Source organism: Micropterus dolomieu, linkage group LG14 (genome assembly GCF_021292245.1).
Source record: "Micropterus dolomieu isolate WLL.071019.BEF.003 ecotype Adirondacks linkage group LG14, ASM2129224v1, whole genome shotgun sequence".
In the NCBI taxonomy this organism is placed as follows: Eukaryota; Metazoa; Chordata; class Actinopteri; order Centrarchiformes; family Centrarchidae; genus Micropterus; species Micropterus dolomieu.
In genome coordinates this window covers 26,767,755-26,791,403 of record NC_060163.1, presented here as the reverse complement: position 1 = coordinate 26,791,403, position 23,649 = coordinate 26,767,755, and the positions used below count along the sequence as shown (strand labels likewise).

At 44.8% G+C, this 23,649-nt stretch overlaps 1 protein-coding gene across 2 annotated transcripts in view; it reads right to left on the bottom strand.

Moving 5' to 3' along the window:
- Positions 1 to 7,090: 7,090 nt before the first annotated feature.
- The window catches only part of ankfn1 (ankyrin repeat and fibronectin type III domain containing 1), an 87,015-nt gene continuing 70,456 nt past the window's right edge, over positions 7,091 to 23,649 (bottom strand). Inside the window, exons 12-20 of one of the 2 annotated variants that reach the window (XM_046068304.1) lie at positions 22,377 to 22,592; positions 22,117 to 22,283; positions 19,981 to 20,152; positions 18,672 to 18,840; positions 15,829 to 15,995; positions 12,273 to 12,495; positions 12,002 to 12,194; positions 9,283 to 10,112; positions 7,091 to 8,145 (exon numbers count right to left, since the gene is read on the bottom strand). In XM_046068304.1, the coding sequence (XP_045924260.1) occupies positions 9,293 to 10,112; positions 12,002 to 12,194; positions 12,273 to 12,495; positions 15,829 to 15,995; positions 18,672 to 18,840; positions 19,981 to 20,152; positions 22,117 to 22,283; positions 22,377 to 22,592 (2,127 nt within the window). In that variant the 3' untranslated portion in view covers positions 7,091 to 8,145; positions 9,283 to 9,292. Of the gene's footprint in view, positions 8,146 to 9,282; positions 10,113 to 11,990; positions 12,195 to 12,272; positions 12,496 to 15,828; positions 15,996 to 18,671; positions 18,841 to 19,980; positions 20,153 to 22,116; positions 22,284 to 22,376; positions 22,593 to 23,649 lie in introns of those variants that run through there. The other variant, XM_046068305.1, reaches the window with a different exon arrangement.

Genomic DNA, 23,649 nt, shown 5'->3' with positions numbered 1-23,649 from the left:
GTAGGAGCAATAAGCACGTCCAGCACGAACGGGGTAAATATCCAGGAAGTTAGTAATTCATCCAATAGATCCACGTTAACTTTTCAGTAGAAATGTACTTCAAACAGTGACGGAGTTTAAAGAGGTCTCTGAGGGACTTTACACGTGATTGTTGAAACCTCTCACTCAAAAAACCAAACTACACACCGGATCTCCAAAACCAGACGCTCTTTCTCCCTTTCACTCGGGTTTTAATCGCATAAAACACTTGGTTCCAAACACTGCACACAATTCTCTACCTACGACCTGCTTTCCTTTTTCCAAACACAACCAATCAAAATGCTGCACTTTTTCAAACTCAACACGTTTTGCAGCGTTTTTGGATTGAACAAGTGAGGTGTGTTTTCTCAGGTGTTACCCAATCAGCTGCGTTTGTAAACGCTGTGCACTTGCGAACACAACAGGGTGTTCGAAAACGTTTTGCTACGTTTTGTCGGCGCTGAACTCGGCGCACAGCCACTCCTCACATGTGCAAACACTAACCGATCACTGCTTCACTATAAGGCCTATAAGTAGGTCAAAGGTCAGGTTACCTGTTTCGAACTCTGGATGCAAACAATGCAGAGAGACGGGACGACGAGGACAAGTTCAAGGACGAGGGAAAGAAGAGAAGGAAGGAGAAGCATCTCTGATGAGACCACAAGGGGGTAAGACCAAAGCCTGCATGGACCCTGTGACAACCCGTCGCACATGGGAGGTGGAACCATATTGGTTAAATTATAAAGAGATTATAATCTAATCTAAAGAAAACTATTCATCCATCAGCTGCGTTGGTGCACTGTGACGTACTGTCTACGTGAGATCAGGGTTACGCTCAGTGATCATGTGATCAACCATGACTTAAACTTAACTTTACATGTTTATGGTTTTGTTTTCCTGTCTGCTCCTGTGCACAACAGTAATGTTTTGCCAAGTAAATATTTTGTGTTTCAACAATACGTTAGTGTACACAGCGTACTTCTCAGCCCCTCTCAGATTACTTTCGCTGAATGGAAACGTACACAAAAGATGTGAGATGTGTTTGTGTGTTTCATTTTGAAGGAGCTATGAGGAATTTAGCATTTTGTGTGAGCAGTTTTGGAAATTGTGTGTAGAGGTTTGAAAACATGTGAAAGCAGCTGAAAAACAAAACTGTAAACAGAGTCAAATCCTCTCGCGAAGGTTTATAAATTCCTGATTTTTAATCGGCAGATGACACGAAATAAACAAAATGTCAGATGGTGTTTTTCATTTGTTACTAAAACCTTTTGCTCCTAAAGTCACCGGTGAACACATGATGCAATAAGTGCATGCTGATGCCACTGATCAGCACAGCGGGGGATGGTGGAACGACACTAAGTACATTTACTCAAGTACTGTACTTTAGTAGAAATTTGAGGTAATACTAATAATACATTTTATTTGCTGGAGGCCTTTGAAGACACTCAAGGACATCTTACATACGAGGTAATAGGAAAAACTTATAAGAAGTCTAAACTCAGCACAGAACAATCACACAAGGCTGAAGGCTTCACAGAAAAGATGTGGTACTCATCACATCTCAGAGGTAACAACATTTGTCTGACAGCTTTAGTTACTAGTTAGTTTGCAGATATGTTGGAGAATAAATCCTCCTCCAGCTGAACAAACTCTTTCCTCTCGGATCAGATGGGAAATGCAGCTGCGTCGTCACAAAGCTGCAAACAGGCGGATTTTCTGACATCTGCAGCAGCGAAACTGCAAAATCCACATTAACGCAGCAGGAACGTTAATCCAGAAACATCGGATATCAAAGAGAACATTTTACTGCAACATGAGTACTTTTATTTAATGCTTTGAGTACATGTTGCTGATGATGCTTACACACTTTTACTTAAGTGAAGGATCTGAATACTTTTTTATAAAGCGATGCATCCGTCTCTGATCTTCTATGAAGATTAAATAGATTCTGAAGCAAGAAAGAGGCGGAGAGAGAGGAGCAAATGGTCATTCAATGACCTGCAGACCAGCAGGAGACACCATGACAACAGCGTTTATTCATATTAGAGCTGCATATTTATATAAAATCTCTGGTCATGTGATGAATAGTCAGAGTGCTGCCGCAGACGTGTTTTCAATCTGCAGCGTTGAACACAAAACCTGTATTTAAAACAAACGGGAAGCGCCCGGTCTGGGACGGGAAGCCAACGCGGAAGTAACTTAAACCTGCGTCCCTCCAGCAGCCAGCAGGGGGCGACTCCTGCAGAAAGAAGTGTGATTGTATAGAAGTCTCTGAGAAAATGTTTCTACTTGTCAGCTGATTTATTCCCTCAGTAAACTCTTTCCTGAAGAGTTTATGGTCTCAGTCGCTAGTTTCAAGTCTTCTTCAACGCAGCGTGATGTTCATTTAGTAAATTATGGTCCCATTTAGAGGAACAGAGACCAGGAAGCAGGGGGGCTTTAGGGCGGGGCTACAAGCTGATTGACAAGTCGCTACCATGGCGACCTGTCAAACAGGATAGAGGTGAAAAAGCTTATTAGGAGTCGGCTGTTCACTTTCTCTGGTGAGCACATGTAGTTTTAAGCCTGTTGTTCGCTAGACAAACTTATCAGCCCTGTTAAAATGACAGTTAATGTGAATTACAGATGCACCTTCTAAGCAAGCTAGCTAGCGCTGCACACGGCCGTTAGCTCCAACGTCTCTTCTCCAAGCTTCTACTTGGATCCAACAGAACTGAAACACGAGAACGGGCTGCTGAGACTCAACCGCACTGTGACTTAAAGCTAACGCAGAGCTGAGCGACCGTCACCTTTTACAGTACACATGTCCGTAGTGAACGTAGCGTTCCCGGGCCGAGGCTGGTCGGAAAAGATTATCGGCCCAAATGATCCTGTAGTGTGAAGCTTTACAGATAGAATCTGAAGGTCGCCGACTGGCCAATGAGAGCAGCCGTTAGCCATGTTTCCAGCTAATTGTCATGCGAATTTTAAAAGCGAAGAGGTGCATTTCCATCAGCTGGTTTGGAGCGAATAAACCAGGCTGCGGCGAGCGTCGTTACATCAGCAGCTGACACATGGCTGTAATAAACAAGACGTCTGGTTCCAAACCTGAAACAAAACCAGGCGCATGAACCTGAGGACCACTGATCTCAGAAAAATGGAGAGAGGTCCTCAGGAATGTGTTTCAAGCGGGCAAACTGCTGCCAGCCAGTCGAATCTTTCCGTTTCCATCAACGTTTTCTAATGCGCGTAAAAAAACGTTGATGGAAACACGACAGCGTGTTTCTGCTTTATGAAATGCAGAAACCTGCTGATTCCCCCTCCTCAGCCTCGAGTTCACAGTTTGATTCTCTTCTTTTTGTTTGTCTGTGTAAAACACACCAACACACAAGGTCGACCAGCTGACGACGTTTCTGTCTGACGTCACTTTTGATCACGTGAGATTCTGTGAGATCCCGAGTCTCTGAAAGGTTTAGTCTGAACGCAGAGTGTGTGGTCCTGCGTCTGGACTGAACCGCTCCTCAGGTTACAATATAAATGTGTGTGTAGCAGCAGCAGCAACGAGGAGGAGACTGAAGCAAACAAGCTGACTTTAAAAGGTTTAACTCGGGTCAGTGATCCAGGACAGATCATCCGGCTCCTGAAGGTCACATTACTCAGACGTTTCTCTCCTGTGTGCTGAGAGTTTCCCCGAGCGGCTCTCAGGCTCCGCTGGATAAATGGATCGGCGCTCTCACTGACGGACTCGTTGTGCGGAGCGCCAAGTCTCTGCGAGCAGCGATCCTGTGGTTTGGACCGAATGCTTGGAGCGCTCCAGCGGGGGAAAGCTGCCCGCCAGCTGGGGTGTGAGATTCCAGTCGGTTCACACCCTCCCACGCGGCGTCCTGCGAGCGTCAGATTCCTCCGACACCTCCACGCCAGCTGACAGGAAGTGAAACCAGAAACCCGCTTGACCACGAGCCAATAAAAACAAATCACAAATCCCCCTGAATACATTCACTGTCCACTTTATCTGCGTTTGTTTCTCTACATTTATTTGATATGTTTCTCTTTGCAGACTCTAAATATTTACACAAAATATAATCTACTAATAAATGAAGTATTAGTACACATTAAACACATCCAGTAACACGATACACATTATTCTGCATAAGGAGTACTTTTAGTACTTTAAGTTTCTTTTGATGCTTTTAAGATTTTGAATGCAGAACTTATTTTTAAACTGCAGTATTAATACTTTTAGCTAAGTAAATGAGTTGTTTGTTTTATTTGTTAACCTACTAAATAGATTTTGACCACCTTTCATCCGTTCCGTCGTGCATCGCTCAGCAGGCCGACGCTGCTTCAAGACTTCCTTCAAACTCTGTCACCTCAAACTGTCTAAGTATTTCTAAAATAAGAGCTTAATCCGGTTTCATCCATATGAAGGTATTTTTGTATCTTTTTAATGCAAGCAAAGAAAAAAAAATTATTTATCACACTGCAATCAATTTTGTAACAAAAACTTTTACTCCTCTTTGATTGCAAGTCGAAAGGTTTTGTGAGTTTCTATTGGTGGGTTTGACTGACCAATCATGGGTTTGCATCGGCCGCACGCCCACAATCCTCTTGCAAAACTTTCTCACTGGCAAAGCGGTTTAACCTGCGAAACTTTCTGACTCTCAAGGAAAACTTTTCAACTTGCAATCAAAGAGGACAAATTAGCAATTAAAGTTTTTGTGACACAAAAAAAGTTTGTTTTTAATTACAAACTTGATTTTTGATTGCAGTGTGAGAAATATGCTCTCAAAACATTTTCTTTGCTTACATTAAAATACCTTCATACTTCCACTGATGCCGGTTTTAGTGAAATTATTGGTCGTTTTAAAAACTGCTGGCAGTGAAACTGAAACGTTTCACAATAAAAGCCTTCCTTAAGTGTGAAAAACCGGTTTGCAACATTTTCGGATTGAACATGTTTCCTTGCAACGTTCTGCAGCGAGGTGTTTTCTCCCTCTTGGTGGGTGTGTCTCAGGTGTTACCCAATCAGCTATGACCAGTTTGTAAACTGATAAACTGAAGCAATGGAAGTAAATAACAAAGTCTACTACTCACTGAAAAGTAGAAACACTCCATTATGTGAAGCATTATTAGCAAAATGTATCACAAGTAAAAGTAGTCACTATGCAGACTGGCTCCTTTCACACAGAATATTATATAACATGTAAAAAAGTACTTTAATGTTGTAGTTCATAAACGTGAAGCCACTTTTTCAAACTTTGAGTGGATTAATAAGATTAACTGCAAGTGACAAATAAATACGGTGCAGTTAAAAGTACAGTATTTCCCCCCCGAGACGTAGTGCAGTATAAAATGTGAAGTACCGCTGTACACAGCATGGTCAGCAGACTCTGACACTGATGTGATATAATATGTGAATCGCTGCCTCTGATTGTCTGACAGCAGTGTTTCGTTACCTCTGATTGGCAGAGCTTGACTCACATACCCAGAATGCCACAGATATGGACGAGGACGCAGCGATGAAAACCGTTTTAACAAACGCGGCGAGGCCAGAAATGTCGAGTACCACAAAGTTAAAGTCTAGAAATGTGCAGCAGTGGTCACCAGCATTTAGAATCTGCCAGATGCTAATTTGCATAAAGTGTGCATAATTACATATCTGGACAATATTTAGGCAGATTTGGACAATCCTGGAGTGGGTTTGGGGGTTAGTGAGGATGCAGAACTCAAAATGACCATTTAAACTGGAAATGGCCACATTTCAACTCCTGGTGGAACCAATTCTGATGACGTTTCTGATGCTTCTGGTTATTATATGCTTTATATGATCCATTTGCTACGTCAGCAGCATTTCAGTGAGGTGGAACATCAGAGTCCGAGTTCTGCTGCGTCAGTGAGACGACGTGAGAATCTGAAATGAAAACTGATTTAATTTAAATTGGTAAAAACTGCATATTAAGTCAAACTAGAGCAACAAAACAATGATAATGATCGCAGTATAATTTTTCCCCAAAACAATAAAACAAAGAAATGTTTACTGCTTTTTTTTTTAGACACAGAATAAATCAAGAATCAGTCTGAAAAGGAAAAATAACTCGTAGGGCTGCAATAAAACAATACTGATAATTATCACAATATCATTTTTCTCACTAACAATAAAACAAAAGTTCAATAAATGTTTGATTTATTTGAATCACAAACAATTTAGCACTTAATTTATCTATTAAGATATTTACTGAACTGGATTTTTCTTAATTTTTTAGAATCCCCGAGGGGAAATTCTTTTGTCGCAGTTGCACTTCAAGGCATAAAGAATAGAAATAATAATAGAAAGCAGGTAGATAAAGAAATATATAAATATAAGAGTATATTTTTTGAAATTTTATCAGAATGCTTCTGAATGTTCTGCCTCAGGTTTGTGAAGTGATCCTCTGTTTGGCGTCCAGTGTTTGTTCTGACCACATTAACTTTCACTCAGGAGCAAAAATCAGCCGTTAAACCTGAAAATGATTGATATCAAATATGACATTTTTATATGGTGATAACGTTTTTGGCCGTATCGCCCAGCTCTACGTCAAGCTGGACATTATTTTTATAAATCGACCACAAATTAAAAATCTAAAAGGTTAATTTATCTTCTAATAAACAATAAAAGTTAAACCTGAGCTTCAGCTTTCACGAACTGAGAAACATGTTTCCTGATTAATATGACATTTCAGACCTCCAAATAATAAACTCTGGGTTTGTTTCCAACCTGCTGGATGCAGTTTATTTATTCTCTTTCTCAGTGAGAGTGAAATGTTGAGGTGGACAGTAATCTCATGACTGTGTGTTAGCTTAGCATAAATCTCTGCCCCGCCTGAAACCACAAAGTTTGTCTTTATGCTAAGCTAGGCTAATCTTCATACTTGATGTTGAAATCAATCTTTTAACTCTCGTCCAAAACAAAAGCAAATAAATGTTTTATTATCCGACTGTAACGTCACGTAAAAGAGGCGTCTGCAGTGCAGTTGTGTTGTAGTACCTGTAGTACTGGGGCGTACTGCAGTATCTGTGCTACACATTCAAAGAAGAACAAAACCAGGACACAAAACACTTCATACGTCTTTATCATCAACACTTTGTTGGAACATGTTACAGTCATTAGTGATAGAAGCTGCCACAGTTAAAGTCCAAACTGCATCAAATAGATTCAATTAGCTTTTATTCCATCATTTTTATGTGCAAACATTAAAAACGCACTTTTGAAAACGGCGTGCATACATCTGAGGAACCTGAACAGCTCTCGGCCCGACCGACCGACGGGCGTTCCTCTGAAAACAGGTGCAGGGTTTTTTTTGGTGCGAGTTGTAAAAAAAGAAATAATACACAAAAGATAAAAACACACCAGCAGCCTCGGAGGAAACACGGAAAGAGAAGCTCAACACGACAGCACGACACAAAAACACCGTCGGGTCCCGAGGGCCAAAGTGCAGATTTCCCTCCCTCCTCCCCCGCCGACCCCTGACATCATCATGCTGAACCCGGAGGAGGCACAAACTGGACACGAAGCTTCGGCCCAGGAGAAAAAACCCACAAAACACGTCATGCTCTGACAACACTTCGGGTAAAAGAGACTACAAAAATACTTCATGTGTTAAGGTTTCGAGTGGTCTGGGTTTAGTGACTCGGGGGAATCATTTTTATATATATATTTAAACTTTAGACAGACCACAGGTTTGTTTGACCACATTGAGACCCGAGCTGAACAAAACACAGGAGACGCCAACGGACTGAACTGTACATTCACTTCAAGCAGAGGAGAATCCATCTGAAGGCGGCGCCGCCTGCAGGAAACTCCTCCAACCATTCAATTTGATAAAACTAAACCTGGAAAGAAACGGAGCCACAATCAATCAATCAAACCATCAATCGATCAATCAATCAAACCACCAGCGAGTGTTTTTTTGGTTGACGTTCAGTCAAAGTGTGCAAAGTTCCTGGTCGGAGAAGCAGTGCCTGGTTTGTCGTTGCATTGGTTGTTCTCTTCGTAACAGTCGGTGCCATGGGTTCTGAGGCTTGGCGGAGTTGAACCAGCAACTTTTAGAGAAGTTTACAATCTACGGAGAGGCGAGGGCTGCTCGCCAGGACACGGCCGGCCAATCGTCACTGTGGTAGAGAGACACAGAGAGAGAGAGATTTTTTATTATTTTTTTTATTTACTATTATTTTAGTAATAGTTCCTTTATTTGTATTTTGTTTTTTAAATTTCAATTTGATACTGATTTTTTTATTTTTTATTTTTTTTTGTCTATTAATATAAAAACAAACACGTTTATAGTTTTATCTATTTATTTTATTTTTATTTTTAATATTTTTTTTATTTTTTTAACACGCTTACTGTTTTATTTATTTATTTTCATTTATTTTTACATAATATTTAAATTTTATATGTTTTTATTATTATTTGATTTTTTATTGACACACACACAAACAACTTTTACTGTTTTATTTATTTATTTAATGAATTGTTCTTATGTAATTTATATGTGGCTTTGGCATTATTTTGATTTGAATTTGAAAATGTGAATTTCAGAGCGAGGTGAGACCCAGCAGCTGGTGTCCAGGCTCGACTCTGACGTTCGTTTAAGTAAAAAATATTTAGGAACGCCAAAGTGCGGTTTACATGTTGTGTGACCTTGTAATTTGCATCATTTCAAATGGTAGAAAGATGCTTCACTGCTTCCTTTTCTCGCCTCCTTTAGCAGAGGGAGCACTGCACCACCCTTTACCAAGGGAAAGGAGGTGTCCCGTAATTCCTTGCAGCAGCAATATTTAAAGAGACGCAGCGCTGTAGTTCCATCACAGCAGACCTGCGGAAACATAGAAACCACAGAGCGGCTGTTTTATGCTACACGATCTAAAACTTCTGGAATCCTTGTATGATGAAAATATCTAAATATATAAAAGGTAAAAGCGCCGACACCAGGAAACTCTATAAACTTAGGTCTGAATATAATTTACTCGTCCTTATTTTTATTGAATTATTATTTAAATTTTGCTTCCCCCCATTATATTATTCGTTTTGATCCTATCAGTGTTGTTTTTATTGTCAACAGGCGTCTGTTTTGTTGCTTCTTCCTACGGTAAGTGAGGCTTAAATGTACTGAACGTAAACACTGATTCACAGTTTCAGCCTTTAACTCGTGTAACCAGATCTGAAGCAAACCTTCTTCGGCTCGGTTTAAATTATAACTATAACTATAAATGAGCGTGTGATGAACAGGCGGCGTGGACTGAACCGACCTGCCGCCTCCTACAGCGTGCTGCTGAGGAGCTCCGACACCTGGGCGTTGGTTTGGTCGTCTGAGTCTACCTCCTGGGTGGCGGCTCCCTCCGGCTCCTCCTCCTCTTCTTCAGGCTCCGCCTCTGCCACGAACACCGACACACCTGCTGCTTTCACCTCCTCCATCATCACCTCCTCCTCCTCCTCCTCCTCCTCCCCCTCCCAGCCCCTCCTCTCGTGGCCCGGCGACAGCTCCTTACAGGGCTCCACGAAGATCCTGCGGACGTGGGGTCGCGGCTCCCGGTGTCGGCCCTTGCGGCTCTCCAGGACGCAGGAGGCGTGGCTGACGTAGGTGGGGCCCTGCAGGAAGGGCGGGTCCCCGGGGAGAGGCAGGTCCAGGTCGAGCTGCTTGGTGTAGACGCCCTCAGATAAAGACCCGGTGTGACTCTCCCCGCTGTGGCCCCTGAGCCAGCGCTGCGGCCCGCTGAAGTACTGGCCGCGGTGGCTCCTGGAGAGCAGTTTGCGTTTGGCGGGGGGGTTAACGAGGGCCCTCAGGGAAGTGGCGCCCTCTTGGTGGCTCTTGGAGAGGGAGAGGCCCTCCAGGGTCTTGGTGGTGTCGGACAGCACCGGGGAGAGGGGGAAGGACAGGGGCAGGTCCGTGGAGAATCGGGGGGACAGGGGCCCCGACGGGGAGGTGGGGAGCGTCCTGGAGAGGGAGGGAGAGCGAGGCAGACCAGAGGTGGAGAACGGGAAGTTTTTGGATAGAGACGGGGAGTGGGGGAGGAGCGGCGAGGAGAGAGGGGGGTCCACCGGAGAGAGGGGGAGGTCTTTGGGCGTGCAGACGCTGTACCTGAGAGACCAAACAACAGGAGGACCCGTTAGACTTACAGGGACATCAGGGGCGTTCACACTTCCTGTCAGCTGGCGTCACACGAGGCGTTACCGAGGTGTGCGTCGGCCCTGACAGAAATCATTCCTGCATTAAATGGAAAATTTATTGGAAATTCAAATGTACGTGCAAATATATTTTTTAATTTCCAGGAAAATATAAAACAAACAGCAGGAAATGAACATGTGTGGAAACATTAACCAGTAGTATAAAGGACAGTTATAATATTACAGTTACTTATCCAAGCAACGCCGCGTTACCAGAGGGCGATTTACTTTGTTGTCCTTGATGTGAATGCATGACTGCAGGTCAGCGGCAGTTAAGAGTCCAGAAGCCGGACCTGGGGCCTCATTTATAAAACTGTGCGTAGAATCCTCACTAAAAGTGTCCGTGTGCCCAAAATGGCGTACGCCAAAAAATATGCAAACTTATAAAACCGTGCGTACGCACACCTCTCAGCAAGTTCCCTTAATAAATCACAATCAACTTGAAATGTGGCCCCTGTGAGGGAGCTCCATGTCCGGCCCTCCAAACGCCCACAGCTGCCTGTAAACGCTCAGTGAAGCTCATTAATATTAATGAGTCCTGACTGCAGGAAGAAAAGGAGGCGGACTCTGAGTCTAACTCATTGACTCTGATGCTCCTTTTGGTGAAGCTGAAGCTGTTTCGGGGGGAAAAACGCACTTTCAATAACGCTTGTGCACCGGAGAAAAGGGGCCCCGGAGCTCCGCCCCTTTATAACCGACCTGCAGGAAGGGCCTCCCTCTGAGCAGTGACGTCGCTGACCGGAGGGGCCCACACAGAAGGGACGACCCAGGTACTGATCTGGATTCCCCCGTTTGAAAAGAGGTCTGAACGAGGTGCTGACGAGTTAAAGAAATATGACGTGTTGACATCAGCGGTTTTATTTTCCATAACGTGTTTTTAGCAGCAGCGCATCACATCCACACGCTGGCGCTCAGCGTTCGGCTCCATAAGGCAACGAACATGTGAGAACAATATATGAAACTCTGCTCTGGTGTTTGCTCGACTGACGCATCAGTTTAAATGTAATTTGTCCTGTTCACCTTATTGAAGAGAATAAATTACTGCATGCAAGTAATTAATTAGTATGATTCCAGATTAAATTCTTTTGCAGAAACAGAAACTCCCTTTGAGTTTATGATCCTGAATCTGGATCTTTTTGTGGAAATGATCTTAAACGATTAAATGTTTATTCAGAAAGGCTTTAAGCCTGTAATACTCAGACGTAATATTCGGATTTATTTTACACAGCAGTCGGCCTATTCATGTCAAAGCGTTTCATCCTTCAGCCGTGTGAGGCGCCGTTTCTCTTTTCTCCTCTTAATGTGCGTACGCATGGTTCAGAGTTTACTTACAGGACACACATTCTTCCGTCAGCTCTGGTTTTATAGATCACAACCTTTGCTTGGGAAGTGGCGTCCGCACGTTTCCAGCCCCGTTTTGTGCGTTCGCACCGTTTACTAATGAGACCCCAGGTGTTGTTCAAGTCAAAAAGCTAAATGAAGAATGGAGAACGGGGGAGAGAGGCGCTCTTCCCACAGCTGTCACCGTTACTGTGTCACAGTCTAAGATGTAAAGAACACTGTCGTCGGCAAAAAGCTTTCAACCACGAACAATTGTACATCTGATTTAGTGAAGCGTCTGAGAGAGCGGCGCTAAGAGACGTTTTATGTTCTGTAAATAAACTGCTCTGAGAAATGCATAACTAACTACTTTTAATACCCAGAAATAAGTAAAGTAATATTTTTACTTCTTCAAGGAGTAAAAAGTATAACGTAAGTAATAATTCTGAGGTTTGATGGCACAGGTACATACAGACCAATCACCTGAGCTCGTGGATCTGGAGCACATCCGGGGCGCTGCCGCCCAGCGAGTGCACGGCCTGCTGGGACAGATCCTGGGGCGGCGAGTAGAGCAGGTCCAGCTCGCGGGGGCTCAGGGCGTCGCTGGAGTCGTAGTCGCTGTCCGTCGGCAGGAAAACCTCCGAGGACCCGTCTTCATCCGACCCGAGCAGAGAGTCTGAAAGCAGACGGCGTGTCGGTGAAACGCTGCTCAGAGCGATCAGAGTTAAAGCGGCGCTCGGGAGAGACGACTCACCGCTGATGGCTTTCCGTCTGCGCAGTTCAGGCGAGGGCGAAGGCGTGGGCAGGTAGTCCATGGCCGAGGAGGTGGAGTCCGTCTTCTGCTGGCCGGAGTCGCTATCGGGCGCGTTGGCGTCCACCAGGCAGGTGATTGGTACGCCGCCGCGGGGCTGCTTGTAGCGAGCGTACTGCAGGGCGTCGGTGATCCAGCGGAGGTCACGCCGCATCTCGTCCAGTTGCTATCGGAGGACAGAGGACAAATACAAACAGGTCAAAATGCCGTGTGAGAGTCAGACGGGCTCAAACCGTCATTTCACTCGATGATTAAACGTTTTTATACTCTTTGTTTTTAGGACTGCCGTTCACACAAAAAGCTGATGAACATGTCTACTTTGTTCGTGTCATTTTGCACACTTTGATTTGGAAGCAACAGGTTTGCTGATACACGGTGCTCTCAAGTGTTTAATCTGAGGAACAGAACCAGGCCTTTAGATGACTTTATTAAAGTTATCCCCAAGATCCTCCATCTTTCATGTGTTTTATTTCTTAATATTCCTCTTTTAATCAGATTTGATCAGTGTTTTAATTTAGTTTTTCCCAAGTAAAGCACTTTGTAATGTTGGTTATTACTATAAATTTATTGCACATTAAATAAGCCTTGTGCGTCGACATCAGAGAAGTTTCGGCGAAGCTCCTGAAGTATTTTGGGCGATTCACTGAGAGTGAAAGTCTCACGAGTGAACGTGTGAGTGCGTTCGCTCGTGAAGAGAATGAATCAGGACGAAACTTTCAGCAGCAGTTAACACACACACACACACACGGCGGGAAGACGGACAGCAGCGATGACTCGGCTGGAAAGAATGCCAACTCTGCAGAGCGAGGAAAACACGGAGGAGACTCCTGCTCGTCTCCCGGGCAGCAAACAACAAACACGTGAAGCTTAAACATCGACTCCGTCTAAAGTCTGTCAATACAAAACATTCAACTAATGTGAGTGTGGTGATATTCTGAGCTCCACTGTTGTCCAGAAACTATTAAACCCAATGAAATTAGAATAATAGTCCCCAGCAGATGCTCTATTTCCTCTGTCTGATAGAAAAGTGAGCTGCTTTAATCAGAGTAAAGAAATCTGCTCGAAAGCGTGAACATCCGGGTCTGAAAAGTGAGGTTGGTGCTGAAGAGTCTTAAACCTGCGTCCTCTCCAGCAACCAGCAGGGGGCGACTCCTGTAGAAAGAAGTGTGATTGTATAGAAGTCTGTGAAAATGTTTCTACTTGTCAGCTGATTTATTCCCTCAGTAAACACTTTCCTGATGAGTTTATGGTCTCAGTCGCTAGTTTCAAGTCTTCTTCAACACAGCATGATGTTCATTTAGTAAATTATGGTCCCATTTAGAGGAACAGAGACCAGGAAGCGGGGGAGGCTTCAGGGCGGGGCTACAAGCTGACTGACAACCTGTCAGACAGGATAGAGGCGACTCGTATCTGCTGCTCTGTGAACATTTAACCAGCGCCGGCTGCTCATTTTTCAGTAAGTAGGTTTGTCGCTAGCCAAAAGTAGCATCCCAGCTAATATCACAGTTTCCGTAAATTACAGATGCAGCTTGCTAACCGAGCTAACTGGCTCCAAGCTCCACCCTCTCGTCCAATAATTGAGATAATTCACGTCTGGTTCCAAAAATAAAAGATAGCGACGGCCAAGATGCCAAACTGGAGGCTTTAAACAGCAGTCCACAAACCGACGGGTGACGTCACGGCCGCTACGTCTGCTTCTGTTGTACAGCCTGTGGTCGCAGCTAATCGCATCTTTCCGTTGACTTTGTATGCTCTCGTGCCGCCTCTGAAGTTCCCCCTCCTGTCCACCACAGAGCGGTGGCGCCTTCACAACACTGTTTAATTAAATAACCCATCGTACGGAGACCTTGAAACAAACACACGGCTGACATCATGAAAATCCGTCTCAGGAATGGCTTCGTACTGAATAAGATGAACCTTCAGGAGTAAGGCTAAAGAAAGCTGCAGCTTTTTCAGCAACAACAGAGTCAGCTTCCCTTTCAGACTGTGACTTCAGAGGAAAAGGCGGCGTGGCGGGGAGCCTCGCCACGCCTTTTCCTCTCTGAACAAGATATAAGGAACTTTCCATCTGCAGCTGATCAGACTGACAGCAGCTTCATGAGCTCCGACAGACTGAGACACTTTCCAAGGACGAGCTGCAGCTGCAGCAGCTCTCTCTGCTCAGCGTCACTTCCAACAGGCCTCGCTGCATCAGGTCCCGACAGCGATCGCCTCTGCGTGACGCCGTCGAGGAGATCCAGGGCTGACTGAAACTCCCGCCCCAACATGAGGACAGTATTTCATCTGAGAGTCGGAAGGAGATCAGGGACGCACACCGACGAGCGCTCTCATCTCTCCCCAGCAGACTGAACAAACGATCGCACTCGGCCTCAGATGACTCCAACGACCACATCAGCCGGGAGCACCAACGAATGTTTTCAATTCAAAACTACTACTACTACACCACCATCACATTTTCCCTTACACTTTACTGCATCAGTAAACGTCTCAAAGTGGATTCCAAAGTCATCGGTTTTCACAGCGCCTTCATCTTTGAAATAAAAAGATTTATTAAGCCTCCTCCTTGATGAGCTCTGACCGCCTCTCGTCGTCTGATTTCCCGCCACAGACTGAGTGAATCTGTGCAGGAGCTGAAACCACACGGGCTGATCCCAGTGCAGGGGACTCCCAGCTGTTTTTAGTGGAACCGCATGTGATTTGCACATTTCCTGGGCGACTCTGTATTCTCGCCGTGTTCAGTAGCGGCGGTCACTGCTGCTCTACGATCTCAATAATCCAAACCGGCGTGAAAAGGGCCACAACTTGACGGTGAATAAGCCAACAAAAAAAAAAAAGACAGATGGAGGACAAATGAAGAAAACGTGTCGGGCTCGGACTTACATTGGCCGTCACGTAATACCAAAAACATGGGAAATTCCTTCCCTGTGGACACCGTGGACAGCAGCAGCAGCAGCTCTGAGAGAGAAGACTTTCTGCGTCCTCACTGCAAAGCTTAAAGCCTTAAAGCCCGTTATCTTATTGTGAAGGAGGGAAGTACTCGCATTATATATTTATTTAATAATTATTAAAAACAGAGATGATAAAGTATCATGAATTGACAGAGGCTCAAAGCACAGCGGCCGCTGCTTATTCATCAAATAAATAAATCTTTCCTGTGGATTAAACTACGAAAAGAGAACAAACAGCGACTTTATTCATTTACTGTAACAGTCGATGATAAACTCTGCAGAGAGGGGCCGACAGCTGAGTGGCCCCTGAGCTGCTAAACGGCCCTCAGTGCTAGCTCTCTTTGAACGTTAGTGAAACCATTATGGGACAATTATGGGATTATTGCATCATGTGATCTGCCTTTTTAGGGGCCACTGATCAAACCATTTAAAGACCGGCAGACGACGACGGGAGCAGCTTTACCGAACACGGCTAAATCTCTCTGTGGTAAAGCGAACGCTTTGGTTAGACAAGTCGAGTGTCGGCCTTCACCTGCGTGTTCGTCTCTCACCTGGATGTAGTCCAGTATGAGCTGGTGCCTCTGTTTCGCCGTGGCCACCTCGCTGTCAGTGATGGCCTCTCGCAGTGCCTGCTGGGTAATGAGGGCGTCCAGGTCCAGGACGGAGGACAGGCGGCAGTACAGGCTGATGAACTTCTCTTTGTAGGTGCAGAAGTGAACTAAAGACAGAAGGAGCAGAGAGATAAACGAGGAGGAGAGAGAAGAAGAAGAAGAAGACGGTCACTAAACAAAAGAACATAAATACAATAAATCACTTGTTTGTAGGGGAGTGAGAGAACACAGATCTGCGGGAGAGACTCTGAATGTGCTGAAAGTCCAGGAGTTTATCACTGAATTCAAATGAATTCATTTCTCATTGAGGTGAAAAGGAGCCACAGTCCAAACAGAGACACACAGAGGAGGGACGGCTGGACCAGGACTCAGCAGGGACGCAGGAGAAACTGATCTGAGAGCCGAGCGACCTGCGTCTTCCCGCTGGAGGAGGTCGGTACAAAGAGAGGGGATTGTGCACTGTGTTTGGGTGTTAGTGACACATTCTTGTGTTAGTGTGTGTGGGGGGGGTCAGCAGAGAGGCCGTCCTGCTGGAGCCTGCAGACTGATTTAGTGCTTCTCCCTGCAGCCGGAGGTGTGTTTGTTAACACAGCTCAGTCTGTCCGTGCTGATCCACCTCAACACACTCCGGCCTGAGCGGACCCGAGCTCTGGGAAACCTCCAGACGAGGATCCTGATCTGAAGTCGAACCGCCTCAGCTGGCTGCTTTCTACTCCGAGCTCCCTGCGGCTGTCTGAGGAAACTGGGCTGCTCGTATGTGAGATCTGCTTCTTTCGGTCCCACGGCTCACGACTACAGCTGAAGGCTGGAACGCTCAGCTCCCTCTGAACCACGGCGGTCCGGTGCAACGCTAAATCGCTGCTGCCTGCCCATCTCGAGACTCCGATCTTTGAGCAGCAGCTCACTAATTTAACTGTGTCCGAGCTTTGTTTCACAGAGCGAACGTGTTGTTAAGAAGAAGTCAGCGGTGGAGACAAACGTATTCAGACTTCTACATCTGACTCTGCGTCAGCTTCAGTTTTGTCGCACTTTGGATGGGGTTATTTTAAACGTGAGGACGCTCTGCTGTCTCTCACATGTGACATGCTGGTTAGAAACCCTGTTAAGCCGGCCGGGGCCGCGAGGGGCCCTCGGTCTTCCACCTGCAGCAGTGCCGACACACAGAAACGTCTCCGGGACAAGAGGCAAGACGTTTAACGCCTGGAAACTTCAGGAGCTGCAGACGCCTCGACTTTAGATGTTATTACATGTAAACATGACAGAAGATTCCAGAGGTTCAGGCTGCGTGAAGCTCCTGCCCTGCAGCGGATGACAGTGTGCAGGCAGCAACGTGGTTTTATCATGCTCTGGCTAATTTGGGGGTTTTGGACTAAACTGTCTCTCAGACCAGTAGAAAAGAAAACTTTCTAAATCCACATTTATTTGTTTATTTTCCGGCAGTTTGTCCCTCTGCGTCTGTAGATTTCTCCTAAAAGTTAGCAAATATGGTCATTTCCTTTGTACCAACAACCGATCGTGAAAGTACAAAGGCGGATTTAAGCTGCGCGTGAAATCTGATTGGCTAGTGTGGATTTCTGACAACGTGATTGGTTTAGATGCGTCACGTGATTTGACTCTTTGCTCTGAGGCCCCGTGTCCACCGAAGCGTCTTTTTTCAATTCATTGCAATGGGAGCGCCGCGTTTTTACAACATGGTAAAAACAGCAGCAGCGTGACGAGGCGCTGAGCGTTGAAAAGTTTTCAACTTTGGGAAAAACGCTGCAGTCATTGTCACTTTTTACCCAGCAGTCCAATCACAGTAGAGGAGGGGCGGGACAAATACCACACCGTAGCAACGGTTACTATCCTGGAACCGGGCTTCGTCCAACCTCAGCTCTCGGACCAAGCGGTGGTACTCGCCCAGATGTTTCCTCGCCCAAAACATGTCATGAACCCACATACGGTGAGTCCGTCCTCCCTCTCTACCTGCTTCAGCCTCCTCTTCACACAGAGCGAGGACTCTACTCTGTGCTGACATTTTTACATCCAGTAAAGTTAAGTAGAACTACTTGCAACAAATGTATCATAGCAACCAAAGCAGGAGGTAAAAACGGCCGCTAGCGCTCCCTGCTGGGCGTTTTCAGCTGGGAAAAAACGCTTTGGTGGACACGGGGCCTTACAGACACCAAAGCTTCCAGTTTCATTCCTGACTCTGTTCTGAAGGGGTTTGTTTCCATATCATTCACAGCCTGAATTATAGAACATTTTATTTCCAAAAACAGGTCGAAAGCTGATTTTTGTTTATTCAGTATTTTCTGATTTATGAAATAATAAAAAGAGATATCCAAAATCCCCTGTGAAAACATTTGAGTCTAACGTTGTCAACAAAACAATAATTTTGAACCTGACTTCATTCAGATTTTAGTTCTAAATAGATGCAAATAAGCGCATATTTTATAAGACACTGCCTCATTTGCATAGTTAATCATAATATTTGAGAAAACCAGTAATACAAAATAAATACTGTCCTAATGTTAGTAATCAACTAGTTTAATGGTGTCATTTTTTATCCAGTTCACCTGCAGCGTCTCGCCTTAAAGGCTCCAAACGTCCTTTTGGACAAATAAATTACATAATCAAAGAGTCTGTTTACAGTAAACACGTCCACGCATGAACAGCCCGCCCCCTGCAGGTGAGAATGTGCACAAACATGCGGTCCTAAACAGTTTTATTTATCGGACTTCAAAGACAAATAACACATGAAAGGTGGATTTGTAAGCGTGTGTGTGTGTGTGTGTTGTTACCGAGTTCGAACATCTGCAGGGGCAGGTGGAGGAATCCTGACAGGGGGCTGTAGGGGTTGGACTGTCCGGGGGCGGAGCAAACGTTGTCGGCCGCCGGCAGCAGCAGCAGGAAGGAGACGCCGTGACCGAGCTCCACCACCTCCTGACTGTAGAGACGGAAGTGACGGGCCTGCACACACACACACATACATTAACCTTAACCACACACACACTGCATGCCTTCCCGCAGCCCAAACCAAGAACCAGGTCCGAACCATAACATGTGATCAGCTTTTTGTAAGTAACACGTCTCAATCTCCAGATGCTGATGGAGGAACAACTGAACACTAAACCTGGATAAAACCAGACAAACCAGCAGGTTTGAGCACGAAACAAGCACACTTCAAACTGGCTCAGCACCAAACTCCACAGGAAAATGAGTCGATTTAAGAAACAAGTCTGATTTTTAACGTGAACTTGCTCAGAGGGTTAATCTGTGTGCAGTCTGGTGGATCTAAACCAACTTTACTCATATCTCAATGAAACTAACAAGCTAAACTAAACATAAACAGATGTTTTTTATTTTGTAATATGTAAATTGGGTATTTCATCATTAAGTATGCGCTTATTTGCATATCACACAAATCCATTTTCCAGCACACTGATAAGAGACAGATGGATTCTTCTTGGTTTTATTGTGAAAATATACCAAATGTTTAGACATCTACAGAACAGTTTATTAAAAATATGTTTGTTTTAATGGATTTATTCAAAATAAACTGCTCATATGTCACAGAGCCTTTTTTTCCTTACATATTTACAAATAAAATGCCACAAAAACTGAGAATAATAAGAGATCGAGGGAATAAGGTTGAGGAAATGACTTGGCGTGCAGAAAAAATGTTATTTTGTGGCTGTTAAAGATTAGCTAGCGCATTAGAAACACACTTAACGTACACATTACTGTAATATGAACACGTCTCTTATAGATATCTGATATATGAACTAGCTGACATTGTGCTTTAGAAAACAAACTTTCAAACAATATATGATTCAATATGGAGAGTTTAGAGAGAACTTTACTTTAAAACAGATGAAATTTACTCTACTTAACGGACTCTGTATAAAATAGACAAATAATGTTTATAAATATTATTCAACATTTGATGAAAGTAGATAAAATTAATATTTATGACAATATTAGTTGTAATATCTGAAAATTGCCACACTGAAGCAAAATCATAATTTTGGCGTCTGTGATAAATGTTGGTGACATCAGTGAAGCCTGAAGACGCCGCAGCTGCTTGTGTTTAACCCTGTGTGCGTGTACCTGGTGCAGAGGTAGGTTGATGTGTTTCAGCAGAGACTTGATCGCCGTCTGCAGCTCGTAGTACAGCAAAGGGGCGTGGCTTTCAGGCCTGGGCTCCGCCTCCTCGCTGTCCTCCCCGGTGCGGTCCTTTTCTCCGGCAGCCGACAGCGAGCGGATCCAGTCCCACTCCTCCCTGAACCAAACACAGGTCATTTATCAGCATGTTTAACAGCAAGGAAGCGTCCTGTTGTCTGCTGAGGAGGAAACCTTTTGGGGGGTTTTTGTCCTCCAAATCTTCTGTAACACAGGGCAGACAGTCCTGAGACCTTCATGCTGGAAATGTTAAGTGCTTAAAGAACAGAAGTGTCTCTACAGGTGGCATCATTTACCTGGGAAGAAAAGGTGAAATAAAACCAGAGGTTTGGTTCCTTTTCTCTCCCTTCTAACAATCTGAAACACTGAGTATGTGCAGATCAAATCACCCCCCCCCTTTGAGCGAGTGTGCGTTAAAAAGGCCTCTCTGTGTCTGAGTCATCGCGTCCAACCAGAACCAACAAACAAATCAACTACCGCCTCATTTACACGACAATGACTCACACCACAGATTCATTTTGCCTGTCGTTCCAAACACACACACACACACACACTTTTTGTTTCTCACTTCACAGTTTCCAATCTCTGCGAGCCGCTCGGCATCCAGAAATTCCTGCAACGGAGGCCAAAGCGCAGAAATACTTGTACCTGCCCAGAGCTCACAGCCAATCAGATTGGATCAAACACAAAGACACACACACACACACACACACAAACACATACACACTGTGTAGTGGTTGTGTAACGTAATACAGCAGATGAATGACAACATCTGACAGGTGCAAACAGCTCTCATTCCACAGGCTTCAAGTCACATCTGAAAGTTGTTTGTCTCAGAGGGAGTTCTCTGTGTGGAGGAGAGTAGAAGAAGACACAGGTGGTTGTTCCTGGGGATGCACCGAATGTTCGAGAAAAAATCCGAAAATAGCAAAAAAAAAAAAAAAACATAAAAACCTTTCGGTGCAACAGTCACGTTGCAATGTCGGCTGTGTGGAAGCATTTTAAAGTGTCGCCGTTTGCAGACGCTGTTCTGCTGAACTGTCTCCAGCACATCCGCTCCATCAGTGGCTGATTTCTTAGAAAAGAACCGCTATCAGTGTTTCTGTCTCTCGTCTGTGAGAAGGAGATTAAGCTAGCCGCGCCTACATTTGGAGTGCACACGTATTCCAGCCTTTACGGTAAGTGTAGCGGCCCAGAGCGAGCTGACAGGCAGGTTGGAGACTTTATCCTGTCAGTTTGTCTCTTTAGTATGAAGAGAGGCTGTGAAGTCTTCATGTTACGCCGGACGAGAACCACATACAACATTATTTATCAAACCGGGTCGGACTGGATGGATTTAGCGCGAGGAGGAAACACATGTGACAACGTCCGGTTTTCAAAATAAGGCGTCTGTACAGGATGGAAATAAGATTAACTGGAATATATTCACAGAAAGTATAAAACATATTACATGTGTCCATTAAAAGTAAATGGACACAAGTTTACTTTACCGGAGCCTCTCGGGCCCCGGACCCCCCCACCATAGTCTCTCCACATCCTGTGGAAACACTGAGGAAAAAGCACATTCTGACTGTTTAATTTATGCAATGGGGGGAAAAAAGGAAAAATAAATGGAACAAAATTTGAAAACCTTGTTCGGTGTTCGGGAAAGTTTTCATTATATTCGGCTTCAGCTAAGAACTTTCATTTCAGTGCTTCCCTAGTTGTTCCTGTTGAAACTGCTGTTTATTTCTACATGTGTCCGTCCCAACACGTTGCTTCAAAGACAGAAACATGTTCGCATTTCCAGAGAGAAGAAAAATCTGCTAACCTGTGTGAACATTACATTCTGTAACTGTGTGTTTTAATTTGAGGTCAGATAGAAAGCGACTGTTCTCTGAGGCCTCAGGTTGGGAACATTGGTTTCTTCTCTCCATCACGACTCTCTTTCTGCCCATTGATCCCACTGTTTGTGTGCTTTATTAAGCTTTTATTAGGTGGTGGCATTGAGCGCAAACCTTCAGAGTTAAATCGTGTTCTTTCTGTTTTTGTGCTCTCAGAACAAACTCTGTGTGTGTGATGTACCTGGAGACGTTGGCGTTGTCTCGTATGCGGGAGTGACAGAGCATGTTGGGGGTCCGCTGGGACACCAGGACTTTGATCTGGTCTACAGAGCTGCTGAGCTTCAGGAAGCCCAGGTAGAGACCCGGGGCCAGCCGGTGAGTGCTGCGCCGCTGGTACGCCAAAATGTCCTGGAGGCCAAAGACAGAGAGAAAGAGAGTTTTACAGAGGAACAACCTGGTTTCAGAGACGCCACTCAGACCGACTCAGGTGGCCTTCCTCACTTGGATGGTGATGATGAGGATGTCGAGGGCGTACGGCTCCTCGGGCGTGGACAGAGACTTCCTCTGGCTCTGCAGTTTGGTCACCTGCATCCACTTCCCGCTGAACAGCGAGTGCTGGCTCTCCGTGTCGTGGATGGTCACCAGAAGCACGTTGCCGTGGCGGTCCTTGATGGGCTCGTAGTGGACCCGGCCCAGGTTGTGAGTTCCCAGAAGGCTCTGCGGGAGCAGCAGGTGACGTACTTTTATTTTATTTTTAATCATTTCAAGATTTAAAACCTCCAAACCTTCTGTGGCGGCTGATGGACGGAGTATGTATTTTAAACATACATCAGTCACAAGAATTACAACATAACAGGAACTCATTAGTATCTTATCTATAAAAACAAATATATATATATAAAATAAAGGTGAAGTCAGATCAGTGTGCGGTAGTTTGTTTTTTGATTTTTCATATATATATATATATATATACGTACACACACACACACACATATATATATTGATTTAATACCAAAATTAATTTGAGTGTATTCAATTACTGATTAGTGCATTTAGGTGAACATAGTGTGATTCTGAAATATGATTTCAATTTAGATAAATAACTAACTTTAAAACTGCAACTTGAATAAACGTGTCAAAGCTTCACTTCACTCAGTGTGAGTTTAAAAGCTGCACCATCAGGTCAGTTTCATGTGTTGTGGTGTTTTCGGGGTCCTGACCTGCAGCTGGCTGGCGGCCGTCAGCATCTTGTGCCGGGCCTGCAGGGTGGAGGACGACGACATGGACACCGACATGCTCTGTCTCAGCCACCGCACGTCCTCCCACATACAGGACAGCTGCAGAGACACACAGACAAACGATCGATCCTCGATCAGAGGCACAGGTTTAAACACAGCTGAGGAGAACAAGCTCCCAGAAGACTGCAGCTCTCAGACGATCACAGGTCACCTTCCACCTGATACAAGCCTGGGTGATTTACACCTGGTTTATTGAGCAGGTGCAGAAACGGACAGCAGCTGTCCAGTCCTGAGCTCGCAGGGGAGGCTCCAGGTTTGACTTCTTCCTTTGGAACTTAATTTTCTCAACCATAGAACGTCTGTATTTCTAAGCGTACAGTAACTTGGCTGCATACTGTATGAAGGGTATATGGAGCCCGAGCGTGGACTTGAACTGATGTAGATTTTTTGGTGGCCCTCCTTTCAGCCGTCAACACGTTCTCACTCGTAACTCGTCACAGACAGACGTTTGGTCAAGACCCTTTGGCGTCACTTTT